The sequence below is a fragment of the Artemia franciscana genome, chromosome 9 (genome assembly GCF_032884065.1).
Source record: "Artemia franciscana chromosome 9, ASM3288406v1, whole genome shotgun sequence".
Taxonomy (NCBI): Eukaryota; Metazoa; Arthropoda; class Branchiopoda; order Anostraca; family Artemiidae; genus Artemia; species Artemia franciscana.
Genome location: NC_088871.1, coordinates 15,990,346 through 16,011,376, shown reverse-complemented (window position 1 = coordinate 16,011,376; position 21,031 = coordinate 15,990,346). Strand labels below are relative to the sequence as shown.

The following is a 21,031-nucleotide window of genomic DNA, read 5'->3' as shown; positions in this document are numbered from 1 at the left end:
CTGCTACTACTACTAAAAACTCACCGCAGCACCAAGCCGCCTGAGGCCAACACAGCTACGCACACTCCTCCTTCATCCCAATCTATTCAAAGCATCCCTCTTTACATCGTCCTAGGAAGTTCCCATTTCCTTGAAATCATTCTTTATGACATCCTCCCTGCCAAGACGAGGACGACCTGCTTGCCTGTGTTCTGCGTTCTGCAGAACGTGCCCTAGCCATCTCAAACTTTCATTCATTATAACCCTACAAAGCAGGATTGAACCAATTTTTCGTACAGTCTACTGTTTGAAATACGGTCAGTCAGCCGGGTACCCAGAAAAATCCGTAGGCAATTTCTCTGGAGAACATCTAGTAAATCTTCATCCGTTTTTCGGAGCGCCCATGCTTCAGAGCCATATTTGACCATTGTCATCACTGTACCTTCCAATATTCTAATCTTGGTTTGCACACTTATCTTCCTATTCTTCCAAGCTTTCATTTAACTGGTGAAAAAAACACCCCAAGCCTTGGCTGTTCTACTTTTAACATTTTCACTGTTTCAACCGTCTTTACTAATAAACTACCAAAATAAGTGAAGCTGCCCACCTGATCAACCTTTTCGTTACCCAATGTCACCTTTTCATCTTCAGTTATTCCTAGCCTTAGTGATTTAGTTTTCTTAATATTCATTTTCAGACCTAGTCTAGAAACTTGAACACGCAAAACCTCTAAAAGTTCTTTCATTTTCCTTACACTTTCATCTAGGATGCTTAAATCACCAGCATAATCTAAGTCCAAGAGAGCTTTTCCTCCCCATTTGTTTCCATGGTCTCCCATTGCGTTTCCTGTGCTCCTTAAGAAAAAATCCATCAGAATGATCCATATAAAGGGAGATAGAACACAACCCTGCTTAATTCCCGATTAAATACAAAACCAGCTGCTAACCTCATTTATTACCTTAATCGCAGCAGTGTTATTCTCGTACATAGCACTAATCACTTTAATGTATGTGTCTGGTATACCATACAAGGGTAAGACCTTTGCTAAAGCTCTTTTATCAACAGAATCGAACGTTTCCTCATAATTTATAAATTTGAGGACCAAAGGTGTTTGGCAAAGAAGGTACATATCAATTATTAACCTAAGAGTGAAAATGTGGTTGACACATCGTCTATATTTTCTAAAACTGCTTTGTTCTTCTCTTAAAACTTTGTCTACAGTCTCTCTTAGTCTAAAAAGTAGCATATTACTAAGTAATTTGTTACTACCAACAGAGACCAAACTAATGTCTCGATAATTACGACACTCACTCTTACCACCTTTCTTACACAGTGGTTTAATTTAGATTATCCTAAAATCATTAGGTACTTCCCCCTTTTAAAAAATCATATTTATAATCTTCAGTAACTTAATTCTAACCTCAGAGTCACCATATTTAAGAAACTCATTTACCCCATTATCAGCACCTGGGGCCTTATTATTTTTTAATTCTTTTAGTACTATCGCTTATTCTTCCTCACGAAACAAATCCTTCTTCACACACAAGGGATCACAAACTTTTTCATTTTCCTCTACATCTTTTCCTGTAACTGTATCTCGGTTTAGCACACTCTCAAAACGTTCCGTTCATCTCTCTTTAACTCTTTTCTTATCACTAATTGTGCCCCCTTTCCTATCTTTAACTGGGACTGGTCCTGATTGACTACTCCCTCTCAAATTATTAATACGCCAGTACAATATTTTAGTATTATGCCAGCTAGCTGCCTCTTCGAGATTCTTGGCAATTTTATCCATGGCCTCAACTTCACACCTTTTTAGTTTATATTTTAATACTTTCTCCACTTTCTTTTACATTCCCTTCGTTTTCATATGATCTATCACTCAGATAATTTTTGTACAAGCCCCTTCTCCTCTCTATCAAACATGAAGCTTTTTGACTAATATTCCTAGCTGTAGTCTTAACTTTCTTCTCTAAGACACCATTAGGATCTTCGCAAATTGGTTTCCTAAAATTATTCCAACCATCTTCCGCATTGTCAAATTTTAAACTCTCAAGTTTAGTACTCAACTATCCCTGGAAACTTTCTCTCACATTCTCATCATAGAGTCTAACAATATCATAGCTTCCTGGGAGGTAGTTACACGTCTGAAATTTCGGCTTTCTATTAACCTAGACACTACTAGATGGTGATCTTTACTTTTAACATCAATAACAGCACTAGTATATACCCTAGTATGTTGTATTGATCCTGCTAGTCTTCGGTTTACTGTAACATAATCAACAAGGTTTGCTGTCCTACCATCACGTGAATTCCATGTCAACTTATGGCCCATTTTATGACCATGCACTTGGTTACAACTAGATTGTTATACCTACAAAATTGCAGAAGTCTGATCAATTACCGTTTTCTTATCCTACACCAAATATACCGAGGGTAGGATACCATCTATCCCTATTTCTACGGACCTGGCTGTTAAAATCTCCTAGTAAAAACACCATATTTCCAACCGGGACCCTGTCTATTTGCTCTTGTAACTGTAAGTAAAATTTGTCTGATTCACTAGTATCTCTGTCAGTCGGTTCAACAGTGTCATATACTACTATAAATGATATTCTGAACTTTTTAGTCATAAAATGAGCAATATAATTTTATTCATAATACCTTCCTAGTCTAAACAAGACTTAGCAGCTTCCTTATTCATCTTCAGCCCCACTTTCTGTCCATGTACTCCATCCTTCCTGTCTGACTAAACAACCAAAATCATTAGGCCTCAACACTTGTGCGGCATATAACTTTCAATATTCAAAAACAAAAATGGTGCTAAGTTTCACATAAAAGAATCCTAACATCAAATAGTTTTTGTATTATGACGCGAAAATAATAATATGTACATGTAGTAATGCTACACATAAGTTCTATGTAGCAACCGTCTATTATGTTTTCCTGTAAATATTTACGAACAAATGCACCTCCACACTAAAGTATCACTTCTGCAACTGGAATACTATGTATAGGTCTACATATTTTCGGTAGTTTAAGACCCATTGGCTTGATTTTATTCTTGTTTTAGGCCCCTCTTTTGGCAAATTTTTGTTTTGGGGAGTAAAATTTCTAGTCCTGTGGCCAAGGATATAAAATTTTCATTATCTGTTATATTGAATAAAAAAGAAAGGTCCTTGGGATCGTTAAGTCGTTTCAGATAGAATGCCTGCGCTATTCAATTTCCAACAAAATATATCATCCTCGCAAATCTGATTCAACTTATTGATAGACTTTTCCACTTGAAATTTGTCCTTTCTGTAAGTTTGGGTCTTATCCCAAATATCCTTGAATATCCCTAAAAAATATCTCGACAAAAATATCAAGATCCTTAGTTTAACTTTGTATTAGAAGCCAACATTTCTTCAAAGATTTATTTACGACTGAGTGACTGATTTATTTATTTACACAAAAAATAACCATTAGTTATAACGACCAGGAGGATAAGGTAACAAAGCGCCTTATAAGAGATAACCGCAACGAACATTTTCAACATGAAAATCATAATTTTCTAATGTCAATATTGTTGTGAAAATTCACCCTTTACTTTCAATTTGGCCTCCAGAACTCTCTGGAAAGTGCAATTCGAAATATGCATTCCTGTTTACGCACCTTCTAGGCAGCAAATATTCAGATATGAAACTAATCGATATTATTTTATATATCAGTTGCAAGTGACTTTTTAGTGATATTTTTTTTTGTGGTGTCAAAATTGCTATGTGAATATTTATTATTTAATGAATGCATCTTCCTTAGGACGATGACTATGGAAGTGGCGACAAATCTCCTGGACTAAGAATTCCTCAAGGACCTCCACCGTTACCACCTCCCCCTCCGAATCCAGTTGGACTTGATGGTTTAGGTAACAAATGATTTATCCAGGTTTTTTAAATTTGCTGGCTTCCGGAAAATATAGCTTTTTTACACGCTTCCTCAACAAAAGAAAATATTCTGTTTATTTAATATTATTTCTGTCGCATGTCTATCTTATTTGGCAAGGTGTTCCAAATTAATCGAAATGTAAAGATTAGGAAAACTTAGTTAATAATTCAAGAATTTCCTGCAATCTTTCTGTAGGATTTGTAGAATATACATATTTTTAGTTTTCTATTTTTATGGATCTAGGCCCACTAAAGTGGGCTGTGCCTATCTTGCCAAGCTATACCCAGTCATAAGTGGTAATTGGAAAAAATCCAAGGAATAATTTTGTTGCAAGAAGTTACAGGTCTGATAGACAAAAAAGGGAGTTTATGCCCAATTACCTAAACTCTTACGTACCTCTTCTTAAAAAAAAAAGTGAGAAAAGGGTGACAGTGTCGCTTTTTAGAGGACACTCCCAGATATTTGACCCCTCTGTACAAGTATTTGTTCAGTCATTAAGTAGAAAAATTTATCTTGAGGTTTAGGCTTCTCAGGGGCAGGATCATATTTGGTGAGCTTTGCGCATTAAAACTTCTTTAAGATCTCTACTGGAAACAGAGGGACCATTTTTAGACCAATTTTATTGATGTATTGAATCTTTTGTAAGTGAAACTGCAACAAATCGAAGGCTTGCCCCCCCCCCCCCCCCAAAAAAAAAACAAGAAAAATGTATTAGTAAGAAGAAATTTGCTAAGCAATTATAGGTAGCGCAATAGCGCTGCCTAAATAAAGAGTGATGTGGGCATAATGTAAGTAAGTAAGTAAGTAAAATATTTATTACCCGTATTTTTCACATGGAACAAAACGGAGTACAATGAAAAAACAAATAAAAGAAAAGAAAAAAAAAGAGAAGAAAAACGGAGAGAAATTTAAGACACAACATGGAAAAATACATAATCAAGAACTGTAGAAATGTTTAAGCCAGGGGTGGTTCCATTTTGCCTGGAAATTAGAAATCAACCGGTTTACCGCGATACTGGGGTCTGCAATCCTATGTTTATCAATCATATATGTATTTCTCGTCCACAAGGGGCATCGCAGCAGGAACTTCGCGAACCTAAAATAAAGGAACCCCCCAATGTCCATCATTTTCCCAAAAACATCCAATCTAAGTTTTGAGATGGCCATTTTGGTGAGTATAGTTGAAAGATCCAGTAATTATGTCTTTGAGGATGTTGAGGATTGTTCGTATATAGCGTATGCAATTGAGAAAATTGGGCATGTTTAACATTTACTCTCCAAAAGAAGAAAACTATTAGGGTGAGCCCGTCAAAGAATGTTGAAGGGAATACTTTTTGCGCATATGGGTTCTGAAAAGGGCATGACTCCGGAATGACTGAATATATTAATTTGGAAATTTTAGGAAATGAAAAGGTAGATGATCAATTGACCAAATGGCAACATTTGCCCGCTATTACTGCTACAACTACCGCTATTATTTCTGCTGCCGCTACTACTTCCACTACCACGACAAAAACTACTGCTTTTGCAGCGAGTACTGCCAATACTGAGAATATTGTAACGAACATCTGAAGAAATTTTTAGGTGATGTCAAATAGAAATGTTAAGTTGAATTAAATCAAAACCTACTATATGCCTATAGACTGTCTAAATTTTTGCAATATTTTTGGAATGACTTACTGTATCAAGGTGAAACTTCCGGCGCATCATGAGGGGGATGTCTAACTTATCAAAAGGCAACTTGTAGATTCTTCTACTTCTATTAATACTGCTGCCTACCACTTATACTACAACTACTAATACAACACTATTACTGCTACTACTTCTCCTACTACTGTCACTACTACTATGACACTGGTACTATTAAGGCCAAGCGTATGAAGGTGAAAATTTGACGGAATATTAAGGAGAAATTTGAACTGAATTGAGACACACAATGTACATGCAGATTGTCAAAAGAGCATGTCTCAAAAATTGATTCGGGTATTAGGTTGGAACTTTCAGAGAAGGCTTAAAGAGGAAGATCAAATGACCAAATGTAGTATATGCATACTACAACTAATGCTTCTACCACTGCTACTTTTATTGCTGCTACTACTATTACTACTACTTCTACTACTTCTATTGCTGCTACTACTATTACTACTACTTCTACTACTTCTACTACTACTACTACTACTACTGCTACTACTACTAAGGTGCCCCAACTTCTATGTCAACTGCAACTATTTGTCAGGATAAGAGTATTGATATGAAAATGGCATTAAAGAAGGGTCAAAAGGGCGCATCAGTGATATTTTTGGAACGGCTTACAGTATCAATATGAAAGTTCCGGGGTATCAATAAGGGTATGCTCAACTATGTATGCACACACAAACACACAAAACACACACACACGCAACTCACATACACACACAACACACCCACACAAAACACAACACACACAACACGCACACACACACACACACAACACACACGCACAACACACACACACACACATACACACACAACACATACACACACACAAACAACAAACAACACAAACGCACACACACACACACAGCAACACACACGCAACACATACACGCACAACACAACACACACACACACACACAACACACACACAACACACACACACACATACATACACACACACACACACACACACACACACACACACACACACACACACACACACACACACACACACACACACACACACACACACACACACACACACACACACACACACACACACACACACACACACACACACACACACACACACACACACACACACACACACACACACACACACACAAGACACACACAAGATATTCACTAGGCACACACAAGACTCTCACAAGACAGTCAGAAGATACATACAAGACACACACAGACAAGCACAAGGCACATATGAGACACACAAGGCACACACACATACAACAAACACACACTTACAACAAACACACACATACAATACACACAAAGCACACACAAATACACACACACACAAACACACACATATGCAAAACACACACAGCACACACACACACTCCCATAAGACATACACAAGACACACATAAGACAAACACAAGACACGCACAAGTCACACACAAGACTCTCACAAGGTACATGCAAGAACGCACAAGACACACACTGACACACACAAGACAAACACAGACACACACAAGACGCACTTAGACAGACAAGACACACACAATAGACACACAGACACACACAAGACAAACAAAGACACACACAGAGAGACAGACATAGACAAGACACACACAGACACATACAGGATACACACAGACACACAGAAGACACACACAGACACATATTGCTTCTCTGCAAATAGGATTGATATGGATTGTCCACATCAATACTCGGATTTGATGTGATCAGGTAGATAGTGTTTGTCAAAATATGTGGTAACTGGCAGCAAAGACCTTCGGATGACAGACATAAAAGAGAGAAAAAGAAATAAAGCGTATATTGTTTTATAAGGATCGGAGAAACATTGCTTTGCCCCCCTCTTAATCCACAGTTTGATGTCACCTTGCCTCTCCCGCAACAAAATTGTCCCTGAAAGTCTTAGCTTGGTTCCAAAGTCCTGAGCTCAAACAATACAAACTCACCAAAACTCACTGACGTTAACTCACGAAAATACAACGGGGGAGAGACCGAATGTATTTATGTAATTGGGGGGGGGGATTAATTCTGTTCTTTGTTTAGATTTTTTTAAATGAAATTCTCAAAAAGCAGCATTTTTCAATGAAAACACCCAAAAAAGTATTTTTTGTCTAGGGAGGGGGAAATGATCCCCCCTCTCCTAATCCAATTCCTCTAAATTCATAGCTACACAAAAGGGGCTACATTAACACAGGAAGTTCTAGGGTTTTCCCTCGGGAGAGGCATAACAACCCTGTTTAGGTCACTTTGCTTAAGAAAAGGAGGAGGTATTCAAACAAATCTATTGTGCTAATAGCGGACTTCCCCTTTCCCCGTGTGCTGCTGTTTTCTTCGATTTTTTTTAAAGACTTGTCTCGTATTTTTTCTCCCTTTTTCGCCAAGAATGAATACTTGATGGCTAATCAAGTAAATTATTATTGGGTACGGATTTTATCTTTCTTTCTATCTTTTTCTTTTAAACATAATTGCTTTCTAAAAAATAACCATTTGTGAAAACCATTGACTCCGAAAATGTAGGTTTGTGTTTTCCTGCCGGGCAACTGCTGCAACTAAAACACATTCAAACGTAGAACTAAAATTTTTGAAGAGGTTCTTTTCATTTACGTGTACCTTGGGTGGTCTTCAGCCCCAGACTCTCCATCCTCCAACTAAATTCCGAGATTTTTAATACTCTTTTTGTATATAATTTGCCAGATTTTATTTGTTTTTGTAATCCCTACCTTTGCCTAAAATAGAAGTTAACTTCAAATGAATTCATGATTATGTGCCGGAATCAGTAGTGTGTATTTTTTATTTTTATTTATTTTTTTTTAAGCCGGCCAATTTTCTTCTATTTTGCTTCTACATGAAACATTATCTTTACTGAAATAGCGACGAAATGCTACTTAAATAAAATGATCTTTAGTGGTAAACATGATAGTCTACGAGCCTGAGAATATTTACCTGATTTTTTAAAAAGGGGAGAAACATCCCCTAGGAGTCGAAGAATCTTTGAATGAAAATCGCACCATCAGATTCTGTGTATCAGAGAACCTTATTTAAGAGGTTTCAACCTCCTATCTGCAGAAATGTGGAATTTTCTGTTGTGCCGGAAGAAAGATCACGGATGCGTGTTGTTTATTTCCCAGAGGTGGTCGTTTCAACCCAGTAGTCCTAAAATATCGGTAAAAAAGTTCAATCAATCGGAAATTAAAAGTTCTAGTGTTCATTTTATGGGACCAAAAAGATTGGAGGGAAACTAGGCCCGCTCCCCGCCCCTTTTTCCCAAAATCGGCCGATCAAAATTTTATATAGCCATTTTGTTCATCATAGTTGAAAGGCCCTCTAACTATGTCGTATGGTAAAACATACCCCCCCCCCCACAGCCGTAGGGGAAAGGTCTTTATGTTGTAAAATTTGTCCATTGTTTACGCGTAGTATTTGTTATTGGGAAGTGTGCATACATTTTCGGTTTGGGGAGGACAAATTTCCTGCGGGGGAGTTTTCCGCGAGGGAATTTTCGATTGTGAGGGAAGTTTCCAGAGGGAGAACTTGTCAGGGGAAATTTTACACTGAAGTGATTTGCCAGAATTCTTCTACAAAATTCTTTTTATATGTCTTGCTTTGTCTTTTTCGTCTCAATTTTACGCGTGGAGTTGTTAAGGGTAAATGTCTGGTAAAATTTCACCTGGATTGAATTGTCTAGATTATATTTCTCTGTAGAGGGAGATTTCACCGTAGAGACGGGACCAGATATTCTTTAAGAACGACTCTTTAAACACAAGGGTCTAATTAGAACAATAAGAAGTTTTTTTCAAAAGTATTAAAAATACTTTAGCGTAAAGAGTGAGGTGTTGAGAAGGGGAAAGGCCACTTTATATACGTAATAATTTCTGTTCGTTTTAAGTTTTAATGTTGCTCCTCATGTTCAGTTTAAAAAAATTAGTTTTTTTATTTAATTTTCTCGCTGGATCTACACGTTACCGTTTATTCATGCTGGAATTTGAACTGCATGAATTCCCTAGTGCTTTACAGAGCCCCCGTGCTGATACTGGTGGCAATTTAAAAAAAGAACCAAAGACTCTTTGACATGAGCTCGCACTCCTGTGACGCATAATGGGCCATTTTTTTGTCTTTATTACCCCTAGATGTCTTCTGGTCTTGTGCGATGTAAACCCTACTTAAATATTCATAAAAATTGAATCCAACTGAATTTATAACCTAGTCCTGGTGACAGCTCTTAAGAAAAGATTAGAGTTTGAGACGAGGAAGGTGTAATTTTTCCGACTTATTTTCTTATAGACTTAAATCGTTTTGGTAACATTGTGTTGCCTATTTCAAAGTATACTATATATATATATATATATATATATATATATATATATATATATATATATATATATATATATATATATATATATATATATATATATATATATATATATATATATATATATATATATATATATATATATATATATATATATATATATATATATATATATATATATATATATATATATATATATATATATATAGGCGAGAGACACTAAATATTTACCCGATGTCTGGAGAAACACATAACATCGCGGTACGTAACTCTGTTTTGCTTTTTATTCAGAAAAGTACTTACAGAAGAGACACAGAAAAGCAGAGTAAGCTACTGGAAAACTGTCGAAATCGAAGCCTACCGAGGGATGCATAAGAGTTCATTCAAAATTTAACTACTGAATAAAAAAGGAATTTGGGTCGTTTCCGCTACCATATGAATCCTCTCCCCTCCCCTTATCTTTGTTTTAATTATAACCTCTATATTTTATTGTTTTAATTAATAATTACCCCTGTTTAACATACGATATACCTAAGGCATTCAGACTGACTAAATTAGATACAAAATTCAAACCTATAAATTAGGTTAGTTCAATGTATGCATTTGATAGAAATACACTGGATAAACGTTTTTTTTTTAATATAAACTTTATATCTATGAAAAATTTTGAAATTATATGTTACTTAAAGGAAAAATAAAGTAGATAAGACATAAATGATTCTTAACTAGTTACATTTGAAAATCGTTTGTTCATTTTGAATGCTGTTTCAAGATGAATAATGTTATCGCATCAAGAAGCAGTTTATATAAAAAAGAATTATGTCACTGAATCACTATTCAAAATTCTGTACATTTGCACATTAAATAGTACAACCTGAATTCAAATATAAATATGATTTCAACTTCTCTTTGTCTGAGATTTAACTAGGAAAACTCTCAGGCTGTAGTATTAGGACTATAGGTAAGGTTTACCGCCAAAATAATGTGTTTCATCAGTGGTATAGGCTAGCTTTAGTGCCCAAATAAGGTGTTCCTTCTGGACCCATTTCCTCCCCCCCCCTACTATTTAGGCTTAATGAACGGTCTCTAAGTAATACTAGCTTTTTTGACAAACAAGACCAAACATGGCTGTCATTTCTACTAAACCATATAGGCGATTCATGATCAATTTACATAATTCAGGATGATGTTGGGGCTTTCGGGGTGACATTGACCCTGGGTGCACACTTGTTAGACCTTTCCACATTTCTGAGCAAAGTTTGCTCTCTAAAAATCTTGATCCAACATTAGGAGGCTTTTGAGGATGCTGGGTAGCAGAAAAGGGCACAAGCTGGTTGCCCTTCAATCACTTTTGGCTGTTGAGAGTAGTGGTAGAACTTTTCAGTTTTAACCAAATAAGCTTCCCTCCCAAGTTTCCATGACCACCCCTTCCGTACGGTTTGGGCAGTGAAAAAGCTTTTTGGTCCTTTTCTGGCCCTATGTCAGGCCAGTTTGGAGGAGAAGCAATAATATTTCCTATTTCTTTCTTTATTTATGTCCTCTTAGCCCAAGTACCTGAGCATATAATTTAAGAGCTGATTAGAAAAAGCTTCTTTGGCTGTTTTTGGGGCCACTGTTTTTTTTTTACAGGGACCATGTCCTCATACATTCTTTTTGTTGCACGGCAGACTGAAACGCAAAATGATACAATTTGTGCAAGACAATACCAACATATGAGTTCTGAAAATTCTCTTGCTGTAAAATCCAGTTTGTGTTTAAAATAATAGGAGGTAGGGTTAGCTGCCACAAGACTTTAAGGATGATTACCATTCTTAGTTAACACAGTTCAAAAATAGTTTAAGCAGAAATATAAAAGCAGTTACTTTTTGAGCACATCCCTCAGTATGTACTTTTAACGAAATGATCATCCACAGATTTTCTTCTCTAATTGTTTCCCGAGCAAGAATCTCTAGGAACTTCCCGTAAAATCTTTGGCAGTGTTGTAAGGAATCTTTTTTTAAGTAGCCAGTATTATTCGAATTCTAGAAACCCTCCATTTTAGACGACAATGGATAATTTTGCAGGTGAACTTGTTTACAGTTTAATTGAAGCTTAATCAATGGCTCTTGTGGCTCCGAGAATGTTCCTTTAATTCATTTTTAATTTTTTTTTGTACAAAGGTGATCTTTGAAACATTTGACCTTATTAGAAGTTTAAACCCTTTAAAATTTCTTTACATTTTCGAAGTTCAAGTTAGCTCCACCCCCACAGATTTGGTGCGGAAAGCTGTTCCTCCAGCTCAGAAGGTCGAAACAATAAATTTTAGCCCTTCAAATACAACCAATACCCTTTATTCACGCTCACATGCGTCGGGACCTATTTTGATATTGTTAATATTATATGCAGTTCGGTTTTGTTAGTATTATATGGAGATTTCTATGGGTTTTTTTCGTGATCCATTTGCTAATGAAAGAAAAAAAGGCTTTAACAATTCCTAGAAATACTTTGACAAGACCATGAATCATATTTCTGGGTATGCCTCTATCTTAGGTCATGACTATTTCCTATTCACACCTTTTAAATGTTTTAATGGCTATTAATCATGGAAACAATAAAACAAGCAATAATATAAAAAATGTGGGAATCGTTTCACGAAGCCAATTTTCATCTGTCATTGTAATTTATGTTGTGATTCTTTTTGAGTATCAGTTGTTTCTACAATACAAGGCATTGATAGCAATCTTTTTTAGCTTTTATGTAGTTGTTAAAGATGCTATCTTGTTTTCTTGGTTTATGTGACTCATCATGCATTTTAACATCATGATGTAATAAAGCTGAGGGTTGATACGATTGAACTCAAACAATGAAGCTCATTGACATTATTCCATGAGTGGCATGACTTAAAGTTTCCCCAGATCCATAGAATGGCTCTAAAAGGATCGTTTCAAGAGAGTTCCCAAGAAGACTTGGCTTTAGTGTCAAAACTGGAGCTGGGTGCATTCTTAGTACACTTGGAAATGTTACACTCCAATCTTCCGTTTTGTTGATGTTAGTCAAACAGTTCGTGGTAACGAACTGTAGTAAGGAGCGACCCAGCTTAATAGTAACCGAAACTCCAAAAAACGGAACTTTCATAACAATAGTTACATCAAAAGAATCGCATTTTAATATTAATCTCAAATATATAAGTTTCATTAAGTTTAGACTTACCCATTAAAAGTTACGAGCCTGAGAAAATTTGCCTTATTTTAGAAAAGTGGGGGAAACACCCCTTAAAGTCATAGAATCTTAACGAAAATCACCCCGCCAGATTCAGTGTATCAAAGAACCTTAAGATAGAAGTTTCAAGCTCCTATCTACGAAAATGTGGAATTTTGCATTTTTGCCACAAGACAGATCACGGATGCGTGTTTATTTGTTTGTTTTTTGTTTTTTTTTTATTTTTCCCCCAGGGGTGATCGTATCGACTCAGTGGTCCTAGAATGTCGTGAGAGGGCTCATTCGAACGGAAATGGAAAGTTCTAGTGCCGTTTTGAAGTAACCAAAAAAATTAGAGGGCACCTTTCCCACGCTCTTTTTTCCCAAAGTCACAGGATCAAAAATCTGAGGTAGCCATTTTATTCAGCATAGTCAAAAACCAAATAACAATGTCTTTGGGGACGATTTACTCCCCCACAGTTCCCGTGGGAGGGGCTGCAAGCTTCAAACTTCGACCAGTGTTTACATATAGTAATGGTTATTGGGAAGTGTGCAGACGCTTTCAGGGGGATTTTTTTGGTAGGGGGGGAAGGTGTTGAAGGGAGAGGTTTTATGTGGGAGTAAATTTCCATAAAGGTATTGTCATGGGGGAAGAAAATTTCCAAGAAGGGGTTGCAGGATTTTTTTGCTTTTTTTTAAAGAACAGTCAAAAAATAAATATGAAAAAGTTTTTCATAGAATCTTAACGAAAATCACCCCGCCAGATTCAGTGTATCAAAGAACCTTAAGGTAGAAGTTTCAAGCTCCTATCTACGAAAATGTGGAATTTTGCATTTTTGCCACAAGACAGATCACGGATGCGTGTTTATTTGTTTGTTTTTTGTTTTTTTATTTTTTTTCCCCCAGGGGTGATCGTATCGACTCAGTGGTCCTAGAATGTCGTGAGAGGGCTCATTCGAACGGAAATGGAAAGTTATAGTGCCGTTTTGAAGTACCCAAAAAAATTGGAGGGCACCTTTCCCACTCTCTTTTTTCCCAAAGTCACAGGATCAAAAATCTGAGGTAGCCATTTTATTCAGCATAGTCAAAAACCAAATAACAATGTCTTTGGGGACGATTTACTCCCCCACAGTCCCCGTGGGAGGGGCTGCAAGCTTCAAACTTCGACCAGTGTTTACATATAGTAATGGTTATTGGGAAGTGTGCAGACGCTTTCAGAGGGATTTTTTTGGTGGGGGGGGAGGTGTTGAAGGGAGAGGTTTTATGTGGGATTAACTTTCCATAAAGGTATTGTCATGGGGGAAGAAAATTTCCAAGAAGGGGTTGCAGGATTTTTTAGCATTTTTTTAAAGAACAGTGAAAAAATAAATATGAAAAAGTTTTTCAACTGAAAGTACGGAGCAGCCTTGAAGCTTAAAACGAACAGAAATTATTACCCATATGAGGGGCTCGCCTCCTCCTAATACCTCGATCTTTACGCTATAGTAATTTTATTAATTTTAACTATTTATTCTACGGCCTTTGTGATTCAGGTTTCATTCTTAAGGAATTGGGACAAAATTTAAGCTTTAGTGTAAAGAGCGAGGTATTGACGAGGGGGTGAACCCCCTCATATACGTAATAAAAACATACCAATATAGAAGTTCGTTACGTAAGTTAATTTGTAAGTTACGTATATTTTTACTACTAATTAAAACGCTCGTAAAAAATTAAAACTTCTAGTTGCCTTTTTAAATAACAAAAAAATTGGAGGGTAACTAGGCCTACTCCCCCCTCCTTTTTCTCAAAATAGTCCAAACTGTAAGAAAGCTATTTAGCCATAAAAATAAATTAATATGCAAATTTCGTTTTAATTATTCATGTGCGGAGAGCCAAAATCAAAACATGCATTAATTCAAAAGCGTTCAGAAATTAAATTTAAAAAAAACAGGTTTTGAACTGAAAGTAAGGAGCGATGTTAAAACTTAAAACGAACTGAAATTACTCCGTATATGAAAGGGACTGTTCCCTCCTCAACGCCCCGCTCTTTACGCTAAAGTTTTTTACTCTTTTAAAAAGTAGAATAAAGAAAAAGAGTCAAATTTTCAGTTAAAAAACCTGTTTTTTTATTTAATCATTAGTAGGTACAGTTCTTTCATTACCCTTGAGACTAATTTGACTTAACTAATTTAACCGAACATTCCCTAAGAGAGCGAATAAATAGCTAGCCATCATAGATTAGTTTTGGAAGGTTTGTAAGAACATACTTGAAATATTGTTGTTTCTTGGGTGACGGCCAAAGCAGAAATTTTAAATGTAATGTGATTGTGCTACCATTTCTTGACGGTACAGTTTGGTATCCATTTATACGGACATATTGATTCTTATGGGCCTTTACGCATATAAAAAGCGATTCTTAAAAAACTGATTGGAAAGGAACCCAACCGTAGTGCTGCTTGCCTTTTGGAAATTTTTAGGACACTCGGCCACTTAAACCTCTTTCTGACGTTTCTTTCCCGACGTTTGTTTCTTTCCCGACGTTTGTCTAGGGCATTTTAAAACTAGATGCTTTATCCAGAAGCCCTATTAAGACGAATGAAGAGATTAAACGAAACAGAATATTAGAATCACAGAACATAGGTCTAACGAACTGTAGGTGCAACCATTCCTGTAGAGATCCCTCCGACCCATGTATGGGTGGGGGGAGGGAGAATTTGCCTCCCCAGTAATTACAAGTAAGTTAAATTTCCCCTGAAAGTAATCAAAATTATTAAAATTACCAAATAATTTTTGCTCATTTTTCACTTCAGAAAATACAACAGATAAATTTTCTCTAGACCTGTCATATAGCGCCAGAAGCAACATTATAATCATGTTTGATCCAGTCTGTCTGTCAATTGGGGCTGCTGAGCAAAATGAGCTCGCAGTATCGTAAAAAAATGTGATGAAATAAATTTTCACTATCAGCAGTCATTAGTGGAATTAAATAAAAAAAGCAAGTTTTTTTTAACTGCAAGTAAGAAGCAACATTAAAACTTAAAATTAGGGAGTCTCCTCCTCAACGCCTCGCTCTTTACGCTAAAGTTTGACTCTTTCTCATAACTCTACTTTTTAAAACAATAAAATCTTTAGTGTAAAGAGCGAGGCGTTGAGGAGGGGACAACCCCATTCGTATACAGAATGATTTTTGTTCGTTTTAAGTCTTAATCTCGCCCTTTTCTTGTAGTTAAATTTTTTTTTTTTTAATTTAATTTCTGAACGTTTTTTAATTAATCCATGTTTTGACTTTGGCTCACCGCACATGAATAATTAAAACAAAATTTGTATATTTTTTTTATTATGGATAAATGATTTTTTCATAGTTTTGATCGGACGATTTTGATATAAAAATAGGGGTGGCGAAGGAGGCCTAGTTGCACTCAAATTTTTGATACTTAAAAAAGGCAACTAGAACCTTTTATTTTTTTACGAACGTTTTTATTTGTAATAAATATACGTAACTTACGAATTAACTTACGTAACGAAATTCTATATTTTTAAATTTATTACGTAAATGAGGGGATTGTCCCACTCGTCAATACCTTGCTCTTTACACTAAATCTTCAATTTGGTCCCAATTCTTTAAGAATGACCCCTGAATTACAAAGGCCGTAGAATAAATAGTTAAATTACTATGGACAAATAACTAAAAATACTTCAGCGTAAAGAGTGAGGTATTGTGGAGGAGACGAACCATTTTATATACGTAATAATTTCCGTTCGTTTTAGGTTATAATGCTGCTCCTTACTTCCACCTGAAAAAGCTTTTTTATATTTATTTTCTCATTGTTTTTTTTTGAAATAATGCTAGAAATTCGTGTGGCCCCTTCATGGAAATTTTTTTCCCTCATGGTAAATTCCTCCATGGAAAGATCCTTCCACATAACCTCCTCTCTCGACCCCCCTTTAACGTAAAAAAGTCCCCCTGAAAACGTCTGTACACGTCCCAATAACCATTACTATATGTAAACAATGGTCAAAGTTTGTAACTTGCAGCCCCTCCCCCGGGGACTGCGGGGGTTTAAGTCGTCCCGAAAGACCTAATTATCAGATTTTTCGACTATTATGAACAAAATGCCTATCTCAAACTTCTGATTAAGTGACTCTGGGAATAAATGATCGTGGGAGGAGGCCGAGGTGCCCTCCAATTTTATTGATCACTTAAAAAGGGCACTAGAACTTTTAATTGCTGTTAGAATCAGCCCTCTCGTGACATTCTAGGACCACTGGGTGGATACGATCACCCCTGGAAAAAAAACACGCATCCGTGATCTGTCTTCTGGGAAAAATACAAAATTCCACATTTTTATAAATAGGAGCTTTAAACTTTTACGATAGGGTTCTCTGATACGCTGAATTTGATGGATTGATTTTCATTAAGATTATTTGACTTTTAGTGGCTGTTTCCCCCTATTTTCTAAAATAAGGCAAATTTTTTCAGGCTTGTAACATTTGATGGGTAAAACTAAACTTGATGAAATTTATATATTTAGAATCAGCGCAAAAATTCGATTCCTTTGATGTAACTACTGGTATCAAAATTCCATTTTTTAGAGTTTCGGTTACTATTTAGCTGAGTCGCTCCTTGCTACAGTTTGTTACCACGAACTGTTTGATTTATCCGATAACTTCATTCATTGAGACAGCCAGTGTCAAGTTATTAGAAGCTCTGACTAACTTGGTTATCTATGTTAAGAGACTGCTAGACAGGGGCTGTGTTTCTGCTTCACCGCGTTATTTGCGCGTCAGCGATATTAGACAAATAGCTTAAATAGTAGGGTCCGCTTCAAGTTGAAAAAAAAGGCGTAAAAGAAACCCATGAAATGTTGAATTTCGCAGTACTGGGTCTTGATAGTGGATTGACTTGATCACAAAAAACTGTATCTGCATTCATTCAAGTTGCTGCTCTCAGGTGGTAAATTACTACGGTAAAAGACCTTCAAATTGTGCTTGTTCAGAGACGACTGAAAATAACTAGCTTTTGAGAAACAAAGTAGGTCTACTAAGTGTTAAAAATTAAAAAATTGGCTTGGGTTGATTTTGGTTAAGGAAAACGACAAAAGCTTACATTATCAACCCTTTTGGGACTATTTGGGGTTTGGAAACCTTAGTTTTGTTAGCTTAGTCATAATGACTTTTGGATCTTTCTGGAAATCTATATATATATATATAAAAATAAGTTGTTTGTTTGTGTGTCTGTCTGTCTGTCTGCATATGACGTCTGAATTATTTCATCATGTACCAATTCAAAAACGAACGTATTCAAGCTGGAGTAGCTGGATTGGTAAAGCATTATGTTCCAGGTTCTAGGTCCGAGAGGTTCGAGGTTCGAACCTTGGCTTTAGCATTAATACAAAAGTCGAAAAAACTAAAAAATTTGAAAACTACGAAAAAAACTAAAAAGAAAATACTAAAAAATACTAAAAAAAGCTAAAAAGTTAGAAAAATAAAAAAGGTAAAAAACTAAAAAAGAAAAAAAACTAAGAAAAAACTAAAAAAAGGTAAAAACTACAAAAAAACTAAAAAGAAAAAAACTAGAAACTAATAAAAAAAACTAAAAAAACTAAAAACTGAAAAAAACTAAAAAAAGGAAAAGAATTGAAAGATAAAGGAGAAAAAGAAAACTAAAAAGAATAAAAATAAAAATAAAAAACTAAAAAAGGTAAATGTATTCAAGCCGAAATAGCTGAGTTGGTAAAGCGTTATGTTCCTGGTTCTAGGTCCGAGAGGCTCCAGGTTCGAACCTTGGCTTTAGCATTAATACAAAAGAAGAAAAAAAACTAAAAAAGGTAAAAACTACAAAAAAACTAAAAAGAAAATACTAAAAAAACTAAAAAATCTAAAAAACTAAAAAAAAACTAAAAAAAGGTAAACACTAGAAAAAAAACTAAAAAGAAAAAAACCTAAAAACTAATAAAAAAACTAAAAAAAACTAAAAACTGAAAAAGGAAAAAAACTGAAAAAAGGAAAAAAACTGAAAAATAAAGGAGAAAAAGAAAACAGGAGGGGGCACAGGGGGGATGACAATCTATTTATATGTACAGACAATGGGACAGCGAAGAATATATTCGCATTGTTGTATATGTTGCATATTCGCATTGTTGTGTATTCGCAAGTTTTACGTAGTTAAAAACATATATATATATATATATATATATATATATATATATATATATATATATATATATATATATATATATATATATATATATATACATATATATACACAGGGACACAACTACACAGGGACACAACTACAATGCCGCGTAACTAAAATGGCACGTAACGATTTACGCGCGCGAGGGGTTGGGGTGGCGCGAAGCGCCACCCCATTAGCTAGTAGACAAATAATTTTCATAAGACCAATACATTTAGAACTTTTTGATTTTTTTTGGCATCAAGACAGAATCTGATGGAAACTTCATTAAACTTTTCTTTCAAATTAGTACATTTGTCAAGATCTTTGAAGGTGTTTTGGGTCTCAAGATAAATGATAAGTTTGTTAACTGTCAAAAATGTTGAAAGCAAAATAATCCTTTAAAAATAAACAAAAATCATTAACTCGAAACATATTTGCTGACATTTTGCCTGCCAATATTTGACAAGTGTGTTTGAAAGGAAAAGCAATCTGTCCTTTCTGTATACTTCAAGGTTATACAAGAGGCCCCAAAAGTGCTTTATCGAAGTGAAATTTTCCTATTTTATCCCGCAATAAAATACAACGCGTCTGCCAGGAAGCTAGAAGTCTCGATTTAAATGTACTTACTATAAATGGGTGCCCTGTTTTGTTTCTCGATAGACCTACTTTTAATGAAATGTTACTCGAAGACCCTTTGTAAGAAAAAATGAGCTGATAAAGCTTTGCCTCTGCACAGAAGAATTGGGAAATATTCCATCCCCTGAAAATTTGAGCACCCAATCCAAGGGAAGTTTTAGGATATTTATTGTTTACTTTAAAACATAGGAAACCAGATGTATTTCCCCTTGTACAGTAGCTTCTTGAATAACTAGAAACCATCAGGTGAAAACTTGTCCAACTTGAATTTTTCCAAAATGTGCTAACGTAAGGTGTCAGAAACCTTAATTAAGACAAAGAAAATATGGAGATAGGACCTTTCCAAATTCTTATTTAGCCTGTAGATCTCTTTCGAAGTTTTTTTTTATTTTTTAAGTCCATCATTATTCAGTATCCTCGAGGGGTGAGGGTTTGAAACTGAAATATTTATCCATGTCCACTATTTATCTTTTGGACTTATTCCTGAAAATTTAATTCACATTAGCAAAGAAACTTTCTGAGTTAGTGAAACACCCCTCTTCTACACTTTTACTTTTGCTTCTAACGTATTTTGAAAATTCTCAAAATCACTGGATATCAATATATAAACAATTTACGAGAAATTTTGTAGGATTTGAGAAATTGCACAAATTGTAGGAATTTCTCGGGATAACTGTTTTCTTGATCTTACCTGGAATTTATTTTAGTCTTAATTTTCTTTCAGATGTAAGCATAATCAAAGACTTTCTAGAAAAAGTTCAAAATATGAAAGGAGAAAGAGGAGAAATAGGACCACCTGTAAGTATGCTTTGAAGTATTTTTTTGATTCGACTTATAGCCTTGGGTAAAAACTAAAAACTTTTGCTAGGTAGGGCTAGGGGTAGTGGTTGTTAATACCCCCTTATGTTATAATTGAGCTCTACTCTCGCTTCTGAGGATACTAAAGGGGGAAACATAGCCTCCCCGGCCCTGACCCCCTCAGCCGCGTCCATGTCTATAACTCATGGCTTGGAATGAGGATAAAATGGAGATTCATTTGGAGATTCCTTTGGATTCCTAAAATCGAGGTTCTTAAATTGGGGATTATTTTCAAAGTTGCTTTTTCAGAGTTTTTTTTTTACTATTGACAATGGTCACTCTTGACCTTCTATTCG

General features: G+C 35.5%; 1 protein-coding gene across 27 annotated transcripts in view; it reads left to right on the top strand.

Moving 5' to 3' along the window:
• LOC136031053 (collagen alpha-1(XVIII) chain-like) overlaps nt 1-21,031 on the top strand; it is a 442,617-nt gene that overhangs the window by 270,003 nt on the left and 151,583 nt on the right. For all 27 annotated transcript variants that reach the window (XM_065710278.1, XM_065710277.1, XM_065710270.1 and 24 more), the window contains 2 exons: nt 3,778-3,883; nt 20,602-20,675. In XM_065710278.1, the coding sequence (XP_065566350.1) occupies nt 3,778-3,883; nt 20,602-20,675 (180 nt within the window). The remainder of the gene's footprint in view (nt 1-3,777; nt 3,884-20,601; nt 20,676-21,031) is intronic.